The 18155-nt window shown below is 42.5% G+C and overlaps 1 protein-coding gene across 5 annotated transcripts in view; it reads left to right on the forward strand.

Annotated features, from left to right (window-relative positions):
- TULP4 (TUB like protein 4) overlaps positions 1-18155 on the forward strand; it is a 287789-nt gene that overhangs the window by 229928 nt on the left and 39706 nt on the right. For all 5 annotated transcript variants that reach the window (XM_030928937.1, XM_030928940.1, XM_030928938.1 and 2 more), the window contains one exon: positions 7044-7210. In XM_030928937.1, coding sequence (XP_030784797.1) covers positions 7044-7210 — 167 coding nt within the window. The remainder of the gene's footprint in view (positions 1-7043; positions 7211-18155) is intronic.

Genomic DNA, 18155 nt, shown 5'->3' on the forward strand with positions numbered 1-18155 from the left:
GGAACTCCTGACCTCAGGTGATCCACCCGCCTCGGCCTCCCAAAGTGCTGGGATTACAGGCATGAGCCACCATGCCCAGCCTGGAGTAGCATTTCTAACGTGTTCCAACTATATGTATAATAGAGTTAGAAGCACACGTTAGGTAACTTGGGGAGGTGACCCAAAGTAGCCCTCCCAAATGTGAAAAATTTTTGAGTTTTCTTCTAAAAATACAGGCAAATTTAGCATTTTAATTATTACCTAACTAGATATCTAAATCTAACCTAAAAATGTTTTCAGTTATTTACAGGATGCTTTCAGTGGGGTGCGGTGGCTCACACCTGTAATCCCAGCACTTTGGGAGGCTGAGGCAGGTGGATCACCTGAGGTCAAGAGTTCAAGACCAGCCTGGTCAACATGGCAAAACCTCATCTCTACTGAAAATACAAAAAGTAGCCAGGTGTGGTGGTGCATGCCTGTAATCCCAGCTACTTGGGAAGCTAAGGCAGGAGAATCACTTGAACCCGGGAGGCAGAGGTTGCAGTGTACCAAGATGGCCCCATTGCACTCCAGCCTGGGCAACAGAGCAAGACTCCGTCTCAAAAAAAAAAAAAATTATTTGCAGGATGCTTTTGTTCTGTGTCTTCCTAGTTTCAGAAAGTTAGATTAAATTGAAATGAGCTGGTGCCATCTAGTAGGTGCTGTAAAGACAGAACCTCCTCTCTGAAGGTTCCCTGAAATGATTGACAGTAGACAGATTAATAGGAGAAAAGGCATAGAAATGTATTAATGTGGCCGGGCGTGGTGGCTCAAGCCTGTAATCCCAGCACTTTGGGAGGCCGAGACGGGCGGATCACGAGGTCAGGAGATCGAGACCATCCTTGCTAACACGGTGAAACCCCGTCTCTACTAAAAAAATACAAAAAAACTAGCCGGGCGAGGTGGCGGGCGCCTGTAGTCCCAGCTACTCGGGAGGCTGAGGCAGGAGAATGGCGTAAACCTGTGAGGCGGAGCTTGCAGTGAGCTGAGATCCGGCCACTGCACTCCAGCCTGGGCGACAGAGCGAGACTCCGTCTCAAAAAAAAAAAAAAAAAAAAAAAAAAAAAAAAAAAAGAAATGTATTAATGTGAATAAGCATAGGACCCACATAAAATAAGAGACTCCAAGAAAGGCCGCATGGTTGGAAGTTTCTATACCCTTTCCATGGGAAGGAGGGAAATGGGAAGGTGGGTAGGCAATCACGATTTAGTAGTAAGTGATTTCTAAGGGGCAATGAAGGGACCCAGGAGGTAGATGTTATCTTGTTAATAATTCTTGGGAACTGAATGGGACTTGTAAGTTATGGGAAGGTAAAGGGTAGAACTCTGCCTGTGACCAAAGGTTTTGACAACTTTTATTCTCTTCTTTGGTGGTTAAGTCTTTCCTGGTTATTTGGGGAAAGCAGGAGAAGATCAGAAAGTCCTTGGCTCTGAAGCAGCTTCTAAGGCGTGCTTGTCCAGCTTGCAGCCTGTGGGCCACAAGCAGCCCAGGACAGCTTTGAATGTGGCCCAACATGGATTTGTAAACTTCCTGAAAACATGAGATTTTTTGTTTGTTTGTTTAAGCTCATCGGCCTTCGTTAGTGTTCGTGTATTTATGCGTGGCCCAAGACAATTCTTCTTCCAGTGTGACCCAGGGAAGCCAAAAGATTGGACACCTCTGTTCTAAGGCCTTCCAGTTGCCTTTAATTCAAAATGCTCAGGCCGGGCGCGATGGCTCATGCCTGTAATCCCAGCACTTTGGGAGGCTGAGGTGGGTGTATCACATGGTCAGGAGTTCAAGACTAGCCTGGCCAACATGGTGAAACCCCGTCTCTACTAAAAAACACAAAAATTAGATGGGCATGGTGGCGTGCGCCTGTAATCCCAGCTATTCCGGAGGCTGAGGTGGGAGAATTGCTTGAACCCGGGAGGCAGAGGTTACAGTGAGCTGAGATCATGCCACTGCACTCCAGCCTGGGCGACAGAGCAAGACTCCATCTCAAGAAAAAAAAAAAAAAATGCTCAGTGTACCAAAGCACCATACTTGGGATCTCGTTCTCTGTGCCCTGACAGTGCTATATGTAGGCAATTTACCTTTTCTCTCTTGGGATCAGAATGTTTTAAGGACTTAGCCTTTACGTGTGGTATGAATAGCAATCATTTTTGTTTTGTAACTTATTTTTTTATCCACTATCTTATGGGCTATGTTGGTAAATATTGGGAAGAGACAACTAGGATACTGTCGGAGATGGCACATGGCAATGTTTTTAGCCTGGGATCATCTGTTCTGTTACAGACAGGTCAGTTACTTGTCTCATAGAGGAAATTAAAAAGGTCTCCAATCCACTTGGTTTTTTTCTGTTTCTGTCTCAGAGGAATATCACTAAAGAACTTTTGCAGCAAAGGAAGGTGACTCGCAATATTGTTTTAGTATATCACCAGCACTGGAATTTATGTCCCGTGCAAAAGAACCTAGAATTCCACATAGCTCTTGGTCCCTGCCCAGGCCTCTTCTGGGTCATCCAGCACACTTCATTTTCTTTTTTTTTTTTGAGACGGAGTCTCGCTCTGTCGCCCGGGCTGGAGTGCAGTGGCCGGTTCTCAGCTCACTGCAAGCTCCGCCTCCTGGGTTTACGCCATTCTCCTGCCTCAGCCTCCCAGTAGCTGGGACTACAGGCGCCCGCCACCTCGCCCGGCTAGGTTTTTTTTGTATTTTTTAGTAGAGACGGGGTTTCGCGGTGTTAGCCAGGATGGTCTCGATCTCCTGACCTCATGATCCGCCCATCTCGGCCTCCCAAAGTGCTAGGATTACAAGCTTGAGCCACCGCGCCCGGCCCCAGCACACTTCATTTTCACTGCAGATGTGTCTGTGGGCTCAAAGGCCGGGTTCTGGGGAGGGTTAGGCTTTGGGTTTGCTTGGCAGTGGTTTGCTGAGGAAGTTCTGCCTTCCTCAGTTTCTCTTCCTTCAGAACAGGGACTTCTGTTCATCATGCAATAAGCAGGGAATTGATTCCCTTTGCTTGGGGTTTTTACCCATTGTTATGACTTCTACTCTTTTCCTGAGTAGAAATAATTCAATTATGAGTTCAGGAATTTTCTGCCCAAGCCAGTTTATCCCTCAGTGGCAAAGCAGGCTCCCAGAGGCACTCATTTCATCCCACACTTGCCTTGAAGTTAAAAGCTCCAACCCCTGGACTTTGTTTGTTTTTTTGTTTTGCAGAATTTTCTCTTTTTATCATTTCATTGAGCACGCTGAGAAAATGAGGAGGGAATTTTTGAGGCAGGTGGTTTCAGTCGTTGATGCCATCTGCTCCTGCGGGCAGACCTGATAAGATTTGCCCACGTCATCCTCATTGAGTACATGCCCCTTTTTTTCAGTCCTTGCAATGCAACATACTTCTTAAAGGGGGGAAAAAAGTACCTGTTATTTTATCATCACACACTTTGCTAATTAATTAGTTTCTCTTTCCTCCACCCCCCACTGCTGCATATGCACGTATGTATGCAAATACACAACATGCATGTCTAATGACTAATAAAGAGGTGAATCATGCACATGGTAATCTGAGCGACAAAGGACTAGATAACTGCAGACTCCAAACAGTAGCTGCAATATATATGGTGCTTGATAAGCACATCTTTCTTTTTCTGTTAAAATTTAGCTGCCTCTTTTTGACCCAGTAATACCACACAAGGGGCTTCTTGTTAACACAAAAGAACTACATTTTCACTGACTTCATATAACCTTCCAGACTTTTACCAAAAAAGATCCATAAGATTTTCTGGCTAAAGAATAGTGTACGTGTGCTGAATTTCTTTGTGTAAAATCTGTTAGAGACCAAAAACCCACAGCCCACAAAATCATTGAGAAACATAGATGCTTCCAGAGTACGGGCCTCTTGTGTGCTCCGGAACTCCCCGTTGCCTGCGAGGGTGAGATTAGAGGCTCTGGGCCATGAGCTTTAGGAAAAGGGAAAAGAGGCCTACTGAGTAGAGCATTAGTTTGTTCCTTTTAGGTTGTATTCTGAAACAAATTTAAAAACGAGAAATTCAAGCAAAATTACTATGGAAGTCTTGGGCAAAGATACTGGGGATGATTTTTTAAATATGACAGACATCATTTACAAAAAGTTTCTGAAACAAAAAAGTTCTGTCCTGACTATATCTAGGCTTCTGTATCCTTCTCTTCTTTATCATAGTGACATGTAGAAATTGAATAAGTATTTTCTTTTACTTTGATTTTCCCACTAATTTCTGAAAATTTTAAACTCCTACCCTAGGAATTCAACTCCTGCGGAAAACTCACATACTCCTGGCTGACACTGAAGAATTCAGGGTTATTCTTTCTTAGTCCCACTGCTGAGTTCTTCGTGCTAGTACTTTATGAGATAGCCAGAATCCCTGGTTGCGGCTGTGCCTGTCGTGTGGCTCAGGACTGCTTTATGCTAAATCATCAGAGGTGTTCACATACGTTGCTATATCGCTTGATGCATGTAGCTCCATAATCGTTGGAACAAGAAATGGCATTATTTGTATAGAATTTAATCTTTTTTGAAAGAGTAATTCACCTTTGCAGATGACAGTAATCTCATTATAACTTTGCACCTGCATTAGAAGAAGTCCTGGCCGGGCGCAGTGGCTCACGCCTGTAATCCCAGCACTTTGGGAGGCTGAGGAGGGTGGATCACCTGAGGTTGGGAAGTTGAAACCAGCCTGACCAACATGGAGAAACCCCGTCTCTACTGAAATACAAAATTAGCCAGGTATGGTGGTGCATGCCTGTAATCCCAGCTACTTGGGAGGCTGAGGCAGGAGAATCGCTTGAACCTGGGAGGCGGAGGTTGCAGTGAGCTGAGATCGCGCCATTGCACTCCAGCCTGGGCAACAAGAGTGAAACTCTGTCTCAAAAAAAAAAAAAAAAAAAAGAAGTCCCTGAGAGTTTACTTGTAAACATTTGGATTCATTCTTGCCTCAGATAGAGCGCATCTCATAGACAGAGCCTGGGAGTGCCCCAACTTGCTTGCTGAGTCCCTGAGCAGTCTCCAAAAGCATCATGTGTCTAGGTCGGCTCTGCAGGGGCAACAACCCACTTTTCTGTTGGGGAAAGCCACTTCGCAATACAATTCAAAAAACCTTATTTTAAAAATAAATACAAGAATGGTGCGGTTCAGATGAGGAGCTGTGGAAAATTCATGTCATCACCTTTGTTTCTACAATATTACAATGATGCTTCTGTCCTAAGAAGCTTGAGACACCATCGTCTTTGTTACTACTTTGACTGTTTATGTTAGTGCTTTGCCTTTTGGTTGCCTTGTGTGCCCAAAGCTGCTCTCCAGAGAACGTCATCTCAGTTTCCTGATCACAAGCAGGCTTTTCCCTGAGATGGACCTAGCTGTTGAATGCCCAGAGCGCATTTAGTATGTGCACGAATCCTCTAGCTTCCCCACCCCCGGCCCCATAAAAGAATCTGATTCACCAGGATGTTTTTGATTCTTTTATGTAATTTTTCATTTCCTGATTGTGACAGGTTTTTTTCCATTTTCTATTCATCTGTAACTGCTTTGGCTCAGCCCTTTGTCTCCCTACTTTCTGCTCTGCAGCTAACTTCATGAGAAAGTCCTGGGTTCCCTGGATCTGGAAACTTGTCTTGTCCCAGGAGACACACTCCAGTTTTCAGCAGAGGTGAAAGAGCCTCAGCCACCTCAGAATGTTATGGTAGCAGCATCAAAATCATGACCATGCATGAATAAGGGGTATTGTAATGTGTGTGCTGATAGAGCCTGGGGACCACTGAATTCTAGTCCCACCTCTGAAATATGTGCTCATCAGGGCAGAGCATTTTCTTTAAGTTCCACCCAGCTTCTCTGCAAAGTGGGCCACTTTAGTTCTAGATTTCAGAGATCTCTGTATAAACCACATTACGATTTTAGGGTCTTCGGGAGAAAAAAAAATGTCATAAATCTTATTAATACTAATAGCTTTTGTTTTACCAGCAAGAAATAAGTAAATTGCTCACATTGGGATAAGATAAACCTTTTAATAGCTATTTCTTATAGTCACTGAGTAGTTTGTAAGTGGGCATCGAATTTCCAGTGTGGAAATTACGCTGAAAAAACTGTCTCCCAGCAGGGGTATTTTCTTTTCTAAGCCCCACAACATCATCAAATGGCGAATAAGAGTCAGCATTCTCATACGCTCGTGTGTCCTTTGTATGAACCTTATCTGCCCAGTAGTGCCCAGAAATCAAAAGAATATAAACTAAGGCTTTGTTTTCGATGTGTTTTTTACTTTTGGCATTTATAAACTCTCTGAGTCATCCCTGGGAGTGGAGGACACGGCAGTGGGACCAGCACTTATTTGAATATACAGTCATAGGTTTTGTCTTGCTTTCTCTTTAAAGAAAAAGGAAGTTCTACAAGTCTCATTATGGAAATACTAGAATTGGAGATACATATTTAACATGCCAACTTGATTATATCATGATTTCTACCTGATTTGATTGTGTTTCAGGAAACTACAATTTCCATTCATGTGACAAACACCTGTTTTTAATAGAATCCATCATCTTCAGAGAAATGGGTGGTTGTATTCATGAGCTAAAACATGAATATATGGGCTGGGCGCTGTGGCTCACGCCTGTAATCCCAGCACTTTGAGAGGCCGAGGCGGGCAGATCACCTGAGGTTGGGAGTTCGAGACCAGCCTGACCAACATGGAGAAATACCGTCTCTACTAAAAATACAAAATCAGCTGGGTGTGGTGGCACACGCCTGTAGTCCCAGCTACTTGGGAGGCTGAGGCAGGAGAATAGCTTGGACCTAGGAAGCAGAGGTTGCAGTGAGCCAAGATCATGCCATTGCACTCCAGCCTGGGCAACAAGAACGAAACTCCATCTCAAAAAAAAAAAAAAAAAAAACCATGAATATATTTTTGTTATATTTGCTCAGTGTCTGTATTTTTTAAACTACTGAAGACAGGAGCCTTGCTGAATGACAGTTTAAAGAGGGCTGTGTCCTTGTGCTGACCCTCTCTCCTCTGTTTCAGAGGTGGTAGCCCAGTGGTGCACACAGGGGGACTTGCTGGCAGTCGCTGGGATGGAACGGCAGACCCAGCTTGGTGAGCTTCCCAATGGCCCCCTTCTGAAGAGTGCCATGGTCAAGTTCTACAATGTTCGTGGGGAGCACATCTTCACACTGGACACTCTCGTGCAGGTAAGGATGTTCTCTGGAAACAAGTAAATTTTCATCTGTATCTGCTTTCAGGGAGTGGCATCACTATGTTGGTATTCCCCCAATTTCTGTTAAATACTAGTGAATAGGTTATTATAATTATTGTTGACAAATTTTATTTTAATCTTTTTTTTACCTTAGTTAGGTTGTGGTGTGTAAACCAGGAGAAACAAGGGAGAAAGCAGTTTTTGCCTTTTAACCAGAATGCTTTATTCCATTTCCCAGTCAAATGAGCATATAGTGAAGAAGCAGAGTAAGCTGGTGTTTATTATCAGTCTGAAGTAGAAATCGGAAACTTGCAGAAGTGAATGCTGAATCGTCACTTATTCACTTTTAGGAGAGGAAGAGTAATTTTCTTCTCTACTGTTAGTGAGTTCTTAGCAGGACTTTCCGTTACAAAAGACAGATTAACAAGAGAAAAACAAACAGAAGTTTAATGACATGTACATCTCCTGCATACACGGGAGTTAACCCAAATAAATGAGTAAGTCTTTAGAGCAGCTCAAAAAATTGTCTTAGACTACAGGCTTAAATGCTTCACAGAAACAGAGAAAGAAGGGTGATATTTGTTCTGCAGATTTAAGCCAATGCTTTCTCTTTTTTTTAAGTTTCCAGAAATCCAGTCATCCTTTTCTTCCTGGTGCTGAGAGAGACCGTTACATGTGTAGATTTTCTTTTTTTCTTTTCTTTTTTTTTTTTTTTTTGAGACGGAGTCTCACCAGGCTGGAGAGCAGTGATGCGGAAATCTTGGCTCACTGCAAGCTCCGTCTCCCGAGTTCACACCATTCTCCTGCCTCAGCCTCCCCAGTAGCTGGGACTACAGGCGCCTGCCACCACACCTGACTAATTTTTTGTATTTTTACTAGAGACAGGGTTTCACTGTGTTAGCCAGGATGGTCTTGATCTCCTGACCTTGTGATCTGCCCGTCTTGGCCTCCCAAAGTGCTGGGATTACAGGCATGAGCCACCACACCTGGCCTGCCTTTCCCTTTTAAACTGTTCTTCACTTTGTAGCCACAGTCTTTGTAAAATCACAAGTCAGATCAGTAGCTTCTTACTGTCCTTAAGATAAAGTTAAAAAATTCATTGTGCCTTAAAAAGATCACCATAATCTGGTCCTCCATCCTCTCTACAATTAGCTCTTACCACAACCAGATTTTCTTTATAGATGTAATTTATCTTACAAAAGGGTAACTCTTCAGAGTTTACCCTGTGTCCTTTTTTTTTTTTTTTTTTTTTTTTTGAGATGGAGTTTTGCTCTTGTTGTCCATACTGGAGTGCCAATAGCACCATCTCAGCTCACTGCAACCTCCTCCTCCCGGGTTCAAGCAATTCTCCTGCCTCAGCCTCCTGAATAGCTGGGATTACAGGCACCCGCCACCACGCCCGGCTAATTTTTGTATTTTTTTTTAGTAGAGACGGGTTTTTGCCATGTTGGCCAGGCTAGTATTGAACTCCTGACCTCAGGTGATCCACCGGCCTCAGCCTTCCAAAGTGCTGGGATTACAGGTATAAGCCACCACTGCTGGCCTACCCTGTGTCTTTACCCTATGTATATCTCAAAATAACCAGCTCGAAATTATCCTTATGCCAAAGAGGCAGATTTGTGGTGGCTTATTCTGGTCTCCTACGATCATATTTGGGAAGCATGTCCTGAACCCTGTCACACTCTGATTTTATGTTTGTTATGCCAGTGATGAACCTTTATATTTTAACTAAATTTTTGTTAAGCAGTAATTTTAAAAGCTTAAAAGTCTTTAAGAAAGTATACACAGATGGGCCCCCTTTCTATTTGTTTTTATTTCCCAGAAATCTTTAGGCCACTTTATGTTTGGATCAGTTACAGTGGAGGATTATTTCTCAGCAGCGCGTAATAGAGGCATGCCTGGGAGGGAGTTGACAGTGGAGGTGATAATAAACAAGAATCTGTGTCCTAACATTACTCAGCTCATCAGAGAGGCAGGGATACCAGATATGGGGAAATCTGTAATTAGATGCAGGCATTAAATATTTAAATATATATTTTCTTTTAATTGTGGTAAAATACATATAACATAAAGTTTATCATCTTAACCATTTTTAAGTGTACTGTTTTATAGTGTTGAGTATATTACATTATTTTACAACTAATTTCCAGCACCTTTTCATCTTACAAAATGAAAACTCTTTACCTATTAAACAGCTACTCCCTGTTTTTCTCCCTCTTCCCAGTCCATGAGAAGCACCAGTTTACTATCTTTTCTATGAGTTTGACTCTACAATCCTCATGTAAGTGGAATTATGCAATATGCTGACAAACCAAATTCTGTGCAGTATTTAAAGAGGTTTATTCTGAGCCCAATATGAGCAACCATGGCCTAGGACACAGTCACAAGAGGTCCTGAGAATATGTGCCTTAGGTAGTCAGGTCACAGCTTGGTTTTGTACATTTCAGGGAGACAGAAGTTACAGACAAAGACATACATCAGTACTTTTAAGGCACATGTTGTTTAAACCTGTGGAAAGATAGGACATCTTGAAACGGGGCCACACACATGTCACAGGTGGATTCAAAGATTTTCTGATTGGCAGTTGGTTGAAAGAGTTAAGTTTTGCCTAAAGGGTTGAAGTCAGGAGAAACAAGTGCTTGAATTAAGGTAAGGGGGTTGTGGAAGCTAATGTTCTTGTTCCCTGCCGCAACCTCCCTGCGCCCTGCCAGAATGGAGGTCTTGCCCTGTCCCACAGGCTGGAGTGCAGTGGCGCCATCTCAGCTCACTGCAACCGCCGCCTCCCGGGTTTAAGCAGTTCTCCTGCTTTCACCGTGTTGGCCAGGCTGGTCTTGAACTCCTGACCTTGTGATCTGCCCTCCTTGGCCTCCCAAAGTGCTAGAATTACAGGCAGGAGCCATTGCGTCCGGCCCCAAGGTTCTTGTTATGCAGATGAAACCACTTAAGTAGCAGGCTTCACGGTGAATAAATAGTAAATGTCTCCTTTCAGACCTTAAAAGGTATCAGACTCTTGATTAAATGTCTCCTGGATCAGGAAACGACCTAAGAAAGGAAGGACATTCTCTACAAAATGCAAATTTCCCCCACAAGAGATGATTTTGCAGGGTTTTGCCATTTGCAGGTTTTGCCGTTTCAAAACATATCAACAAAATATATTTGGGGGTAAAATACTTTGATTTCCTTCAGGCCTGCCATCTGTTGTATGATGCTATGTCAGAATCAGGTTGGAATTTGGTATCTTATTGCTACAAAGAGTCTTAGTTTTATCAGTCTTACCTCTATTTTAATGTTAATGTTGGTCAGTTGTGCCTAAACCCCAAAGGGATGGGGGCAATATAAGGACCATGTCCAACCTTCCTTCCTGTCATAGCCTGAACTAGTTTTCTTTTGAGACAGAGTCTCGCTCTGTCGCCCAGGCTAGAGTGCAGTGGCATGATCTCGGCTCGCTGCAAGCTCTGCCTCCCGGGTTCACGCCATTCTCCTGCCTCACCCTCCCAAGTATCTGGGACTACAGGCGCCCGCCACCACACCCGGCTGGTTTTTGTATTTTTTAGTAGAGACAGGGTTTCATCCTGTTAGCCAGGATGGTCTCGATTTCCTGACCTCGTGATCCGCCCGTCTCGGCCTCCCAAAGTGCTGGGATTACAGGCTTGAGCCACCGCACCCGGCCTGAACTAGTTTTCTAGACTCCTTTGGGATCCCCTTGGCCAAAAGAAGGCCCATTCTGTAGGTTGGGTAGCTTAGAATTTTATTTTTGGTTTACAAGTGTTTATCTTTTTCTGACTGGCTTATTTCACTTAGCATAATATCCTTAAGGTTCATCCATGTTGTACCATGTGTCAGAATTTTCTTTCTTTTTAAGGCTGAATAATATTTTATTGTATGGATATACCACATTTTGTTTACCCATTGATGAACTTTTGGGTTCCTTCCGTCTTTCGGCTGTTGTGAATAATTCTTCTGTGAACATGGGTGTACAGATATCTCTTTGAGACCCTGCTTTTCAAGTCTTCTGGATTTGTGCCCAGAAGTGGACTTGCTGGATCATATGGTAATACTATTTTTAATTTTGTGAGAAACTGCCATACTGTTTTTTCATAGCAGCTTGTTAACAGAAAGACTAGTAAAATACTTTAAAGAGGTTTATTTTGAGCCAGTATGGGTGACCCTGGCCCAGCAAAACAGTCTCAAGAGGTCCTGAGAAAGTGCACCCGAAGCAGTTGAATTACAGTTTGGTTTTGTACATTTCAGGGAGGCAAGAGTTACAGGCAAAGACATAAATCAACATGTGGAAGGTATCCGTTGGCTCACCCTGAAAGTGTGGAATATTTTGAAGCCAGGAGAAGTAGAGGAGTATACAAGTCAGGTAGATTCAGAGATTCTTTAATCTAGTTAGTTAAAGCACAAAATTTGATCTAGAACTTGGGAGTCAGCAGAAAGGAATATTTTAAGTTAAAACATTCGGATGCTATGTCAGAGTCAGCCAAAATATGACCCATTTAGTGAGATTGATGGCCTGTAGGCATGGCTTAAGGCTTGCCTTGCATGACCTTAGGTATTGTTTAGAATTTGTTATCTTACTGCCATCAAGAGTCTTTTGTCAGTCTTATGATCTCTATTTTAACTTTTGCTCAGGTCAGTTGGACCTAAATTCCAGATGGGAAGGAGTATAATGAGGTGTGTCCAACCTCCCTTTCTGTCATGGCTAGGAATTCCGTTTTTAAGGTTTTTCTGGGGTTTCCTTGGCCAAGAGAGGCTCCATTCAGTCGATAGGGGGCTTAGGATTTTATTTTTGGCTTACAAGCTGCACCATTTTACATTTTCACTAACATTACACAAGGATTCTAGTTTTTCCACATTCTTGCCAATGTTGTCATTTTTCTGGGATTTTTTTTGGAGTAACCATCCTCTTGGATGTTAGGTGATATCTCATTGTGGTTTTGATTTGCATTTCCCTTAGGATTAATAATGTTGATTAGTGATGTTGTTGCATATCTTCTTTGGAGAAATGTCTGTTCAAGTCCTTTGCCCATTTTTCAATCAGGTTATTTGGGTTTTTGTTTTTAAGAAGTAGGATTAAACTATGTCTTTGGACAGTATAATATCTCCTTGAGCAAATAAGCCTGTTTGTTCATTCATTTGTTCAAGCATCCAGCCAAGATATTTTGAGGAGCTACTGTGTGGCTGACACTGAGCTCTGAGTGCTAGTGTTTCCAAGCTGAACAAGGAAGACATGATCCATACCTCCTAGGAGCTCACAGCTAATTAAGGAAGACAGACAAGTGATGATACAGAAATGCTTTTGATTTTGAAGTAGAACTATTTACCTGGTGCTTTGATAACTTGGAGGAAAGGAGTCTTACACCTGCCCTTTGTGGGTATTTTTCCACCTCTGCCTGATCTCTTTTCTCACTCAGGATTCCTCAGACAATTTCAACCACTCTTACAGCTTTAATTCCAATCTCAGTGAAGGTCTGAAGCCTAAGGAAAGAGGCCTGTATAGACCCACCTGCTTACTTCACATACCCATTAGCCATCTCATAAGCATTGCACATTCAACATGCCCAAATCTCAGAACACTCCACCTCGTAGATAATGCTCCTCTTTCAGGTCGTGGTCCAGCTGCTTAAGTCAGAAGTCACAGTCAGCCTGTCCACTGAATCCCAGTGAGTATTTTTACCTCCTAGATATCTTCGTGTCTATATCCTTTTGTCTTCCTTGGCCACCACCTTAATCCAAGCCACCCTCATCTTAGCTGCAGTGTTTGAGCCATGCCTTTCCCTTTCTTTTTTTTTTTTTTTTCTTTTTCTTTTTCTTTTTTTTTTTTTCTGATGGAGTTTCACTCTTGTTGCCCAAGCTGGAGTGCAATGTTGCAATCAGCATTCACTGCAACCTCTGCCTCCCAGATTTGAGTGATTCTCCTGCCGAGTAACTGGTATTACAGGTGTATGCCACCACACCCGGCTAATTTTTTGTACTTTTTTTAGTAGAGATGGGGTTTCACCATGTTGGCCAGGCTGGTCTTGAACTCCTGACCTCATGATCCACCCGCCTCAGCCTCCCAAAGTGCTGGGATTACAGGCATGAGCCACCACACCTGGCCTGCCTTTCCCTTTTAAACTGTTCTTCACTTTGCAGCCACAGTCTGTAAAATCACAAGTCAGATCAGTAGCTTCTTACTGTCCTTAGGATGAAGTTAAAAAAATTCATTGTGCCTTAAAAAGATCACCATAATCTGGTCTTCCATCCTCTCTAGAATTAGCTCTTACCACTCCATCCTCCTCTGACCCTGCCAATCTGTATTTTTCTGTTTCTCAGTTTACCAGATGCCTCCTTTCTTCCAAGCTTTGCACCGTGCCTGGAACAGATCTTGGCTCATGGCAGAGTCTCAGTAAATACTGGTTGAATGAATCAGTGAGCCTTAGCATTGTATCTTACTGCTCTGCCTTACTTGATGAGTTATGTTGGGGCAGCACTCCTCTCCAGGGGGCACCAGCTGCGGGGAGTCTGTCCCTTGCAGACTCCTGACCCAGCAACAGATGAATGAAGTACACTGACACACAGATAAATTCTGCTTTGCCCGTCCAGCTGAGTGTGTGGGAGTCGCTTACAGACTCCCTGCTGAGTCCGGTAAACAGTTGCCACTCCACCGTGATCAGCTAGTCAGACTCCCATTTATTCAGTAAGCTAAATTAACAAAAGCTTGAGTCAACACCATTAGAGGGTAATTGACATTGTGGACTTCCCGAGTAAAAAGCACTTAAGCACCTTGGTAAGTCAAAGGTTAGTCTTAAGATTATATGAGTAAACAAGCTAGCTAGGTAAACTACTATGCCTTTCTTTATTACTATTTTAATTTGTTTAACTAAAGGTAAAGGGATCAGGCCGCCTTCAGCCAGATATTTTACCGAAGTTACCCACCGAAGTTACACAAACTTCTCAGCCTTCCAAGATTTGTGTCTATTTCTGTAACTATCTTTTTCCCATCAGCCTGATTGAACCCCAACATTATGTAAATTTCAAGGACCAGATAACTTAAGATTATTTGCCATTTATATTATCTCTTGGTTTCTTTAACCACTGGCAATCATAACATAATTTCTTTTTAAAAAATTAATAATAAATCACTTTTAGAAATAGAATACAGTTTGATTATAGCATAGGTTATGTAAGGGGCAGCAATAGGAAGTAAGACTTGAAAAGTGTCTTAGGACCAAATGTGTCTTATTGTGTTTGGGCTGCTATACGAAAATACCTTAAACTGAGTGATTTATAAATAATACAACTTTATTTCTCACAGTTCTGGAGGCTGGGAAGTCCAAAATCCAGGCACTGGTAGATTCTGTGTCTGGTCTGCTCCATAGATGGCACCTTGTGCCTGTGTCCTCACACGGTAGAAGGCATAAAAGCAGGGAGGCGCCTCCCTTTAACCTGTTTTCTAAGGGCACTAATCCCATCATGAGGATGGAGGCCTCATGACTTAATCACTCCCCAAAGGCCCCACCTAATACCACCACCATGGGAACTAGATTGCAGCAAGAATTTCGGAGGGACACACATTCAGACCATGCATGGCACTGGCCAAGATGTTAAACTTCATTTGGCCTTTTGTTTTGTATTTTTATTTTATGAGCAAGGGAGAGGTGAGACAGGGCTTTGGGGAGACTAATCTGACAGCAGTGTTGTTATCTCAGTAAGAAGGAATCAGGACGAAAAACCAGAACAGTGAAAACAGAGTGGAAGAGAGGCACAGAGTTCAGAGAGATTATAAGAGATTTGGCTTCTGGAGGACTGTGAGGAGGAGGTCAGTACCAGTGAAAGCAGACCTTTGTTTTTTTTGTTTGTTTGTTTTTTGTTTTGAGACTGTCTCACTCTGTCACTCAGGCTGGAGTGCAGTGGCGTGATCTTGGCTCACTGCAACCTCCACCTCCTGGGTTCAAGCAGTTCTCCCACCTCTGTCTCCTGAGTAGCTGGGACTACAGGTGTGTGCCACCACACTGACTAATTTTTGTATTTTTTGGTAGAGACAGGATCTCACCATGTTGGCCAGGCTGGTCTTGATTTTCTGACCTCAAGTGAGCTGCCCACCTTGGTCTTCCAAAGTGCTGGAATTACAGGTCTGAGCCACCACACCTGGCCAAAAGCAGACCATTTTAGTTACGGTTGCAGCCATATCTCTAAGGGTGGAAGGTATTTGGGGATGTGGGACTGGAACTGAGACAAGAAATTGGGTTGGAGATAGATATTTGGAGTCATCCACAAGGAGGCCATAGTTGGAGAAATGAAATGGATTTAATGTCAAAGGAATGAATAGAAAGAGGGGAAATGAGGAAAGGGCCAAGCCTTCATTTAACAAGCAGCAGAAGGAAGGAGATGGAAGAGGAATGTCGTAGAGAACCATTAAAGGAAATATGTCAAACGAGAACAACATTTGAAAGTAGACATGAAAAATTGGATTTGGAGGTTTTAAGGTCAAAAATGGTCTCGCTAGAATAGTGATGGAAGTCACATGGTAAAAGATTTTTTGTTCATTCAGTCGATCTTTATTGAGCCATCTATATGCCAAGCATTGTTCTATGTGCTGGAGATACAGCTGTGACAGCCAAGATAAAGAATTGGCAGCTAAGCGGCTAGTGAAGAAGTTGAGGCAGCACATGTAAACTACTGTTTTGACAGGGTTTGAGGGGAAGGCAGAGAGGATGGTAACTTGAAATGGAGAGGCAGACTGTGTTCATATACAATTAATAAGTCTTTGGGGAAAAAAGAAGACATAAGGAAGCAAGAAAAAGAACAGCAAGCTACGAGAACCCACTGCAAGTTAGAAGATGTGGGTTTGATTGCAGTACGGAGGTTTAATGTAGAAGAGACAGAAAGGAAGGAGAGATTGTAGAAAGAGACGAAGGATTTTTAAGTAAAGGAGGGCGCCAAAGCACACACACACACTACAGGACAATGCCAGTCTTCTCAATAAGCTAAAGGCAGGATGAAAAACACAGGGAAGATTCGGCAGGAGTGCCATGGAGTGCCATCCACTTGCCATACCGGATAATAAATTTAAAGTGAGAGTCAGTGATGTCCATGCCTTCACTGTAATCCTAGAGTCAGTAGTACCAATTGCCTAAAATTAGGAACTGGAAAGGTGAGTGTAGTAGGAGGGCCAAGGAGTCAAAGGAATCTAGGAAACTGCTAGGGATACTGTGGAATTGGGCAGCCGTGGCATCAGTGGTTAGATACTTCATGACCTGAGGCTAGGAAGTGTAAAGTCATAAAAAGACATGTTCAAGAGGAGGTGATACAAACAAAATGGGAAATTATGGTTGGATAGGGACTTTAAATTTCTATTTTGAAAGTGAAGTCATTCTGAGTTAACCCAGGAAAGAACTGAAGTAGAACAGAGTTAAGGCCATATGTATGAGGCCAGGGCATTGGTAAAACAAACATAAGTATTAGAGTTCCTGTGGATTTGGGATTGAAGGAAGGAGAGATTACCTTGATTCTATTTGTGTCCCCACTGCCAGTTCATTGCCTAAAACATAGTAGGTACTTAGTAAATCTTTCTTCGGTGGGTTTATGGATGGACTGGTGTCAACATAGGCTTTTTTTCATCTTTCTGTTGATTGTTTGAACCTGTAGGTTATGTCACATTTATAATCAATCTGATGCTAGCTTTTTATAAGGCTTTTATGATTAGAATATTTGTGAATTCAAGTGCTAAAACACACTCAGCATTGTCCCCACTTCGTCTGACTTAGGGCCCCCTTCCTGCTGGCATTGTGTTCCCTCTACAGGGAATGTCCTTCCCTCCGTTTTAGCTCAGGAAGTGGATCTCCTCAGTGCCAGCTCAGTCAAGTTTTCTTTTAAAGCTGCCCAGTGGATTGAGGCTCCCCTTCTCTGTAAACGGTCGGGGTGCTTAACACCTGTGGCATGTATTACACTTTTCTGTCTACTTGTCTTATTTTCCTGAAGACAGAGGCTTCCTTTTTCTGACCAGTGCCTAGACTGTAGTAAAGGTTCTATGGCCTTAACCATTGCAGAAGTTCTCATCAGCCATCACATGAAACTAACATGGATCCTGAATTTAAACTGTTTGAGCTCAGGAATAAGAGAAAAGGCCCTGACTGATCTTCCTTTGAAGAAAGATAGATATCCCTACAGTACCTCAGCATTTCAGTAAGTTATTGATTCTTTTTTTCATTGAGGGTCCATTTCAACCATTGAAAAAATTGCCTCAATAATAGAAGGTTAAATAATGATGCCATTAAAAATCAAGTACAATATTAATTATATTTAGCACCAGTTTAACTCTTGTCTAATGATTCTAAAATCACATGTGATCTATGCTGTGCTATTCAAGGAGTCCAAAGGCAGGGACATTTTTATAGCAGGAAGGAAGTTAGGCGATTTATTGGACTGCTTATAAAAAGAACTAAATGCAATTTAGATTGGATAATGTATTTCCAAGTTAATTAGATTGTAGGTTATTACGTACAAAGCCATTGCCTGGGACGAACTTGCAGCAGCAGCAGCAGCAGCTTTAAAATTGATTATCTTGATTTACTTGTAACAGCAATGCTTGTGGCTGGAGCTCTTCTAAGGAAATATGCTATGATTTATTTTCCTTTCTGTCCTACATGTTGTAATGTAAAATTCTGCAATTTATCTCATTAGCTGTTATCTGTGACTCTATATATTCTTGCATATCTGAAAATGTAACAGGTTTTTAGAGTTAGCACTACTGACTGAAGTTTGTAGGCTTCAGTAATTTAGGCCCAGGTTTGTGTTTTGTTTTATGGACTTCTGGCATTGAAGGCCAGTAGAAAGGTCACCCTATATTCTGTAAGGTTCAGTTGTTGATGTGAGATATTGAGTAAAAAATTGAGAGGAGAAGTTGGAAAAAGATGGGTATGGAAATTTAAAAATCAAATAAGAGATTGCATGTG

The sequence above is a fragment of the Rhinopithecus roxellana genome, chromosome 4, assembly GCF_007565055.1.
Source record: "Rhinopithecus roxellana isolate Shanxi Qingling chromosome 4, ASM756505v1, whole genome shotgun sequence".
Taxonomy (NCBI): domain Eukaryota; kingdom Metazoa; phylum Chordata; class Mammalia; order Primates; family Cercopithecidae; genus Rhinopithecus; species Rhinopithecus roxellana.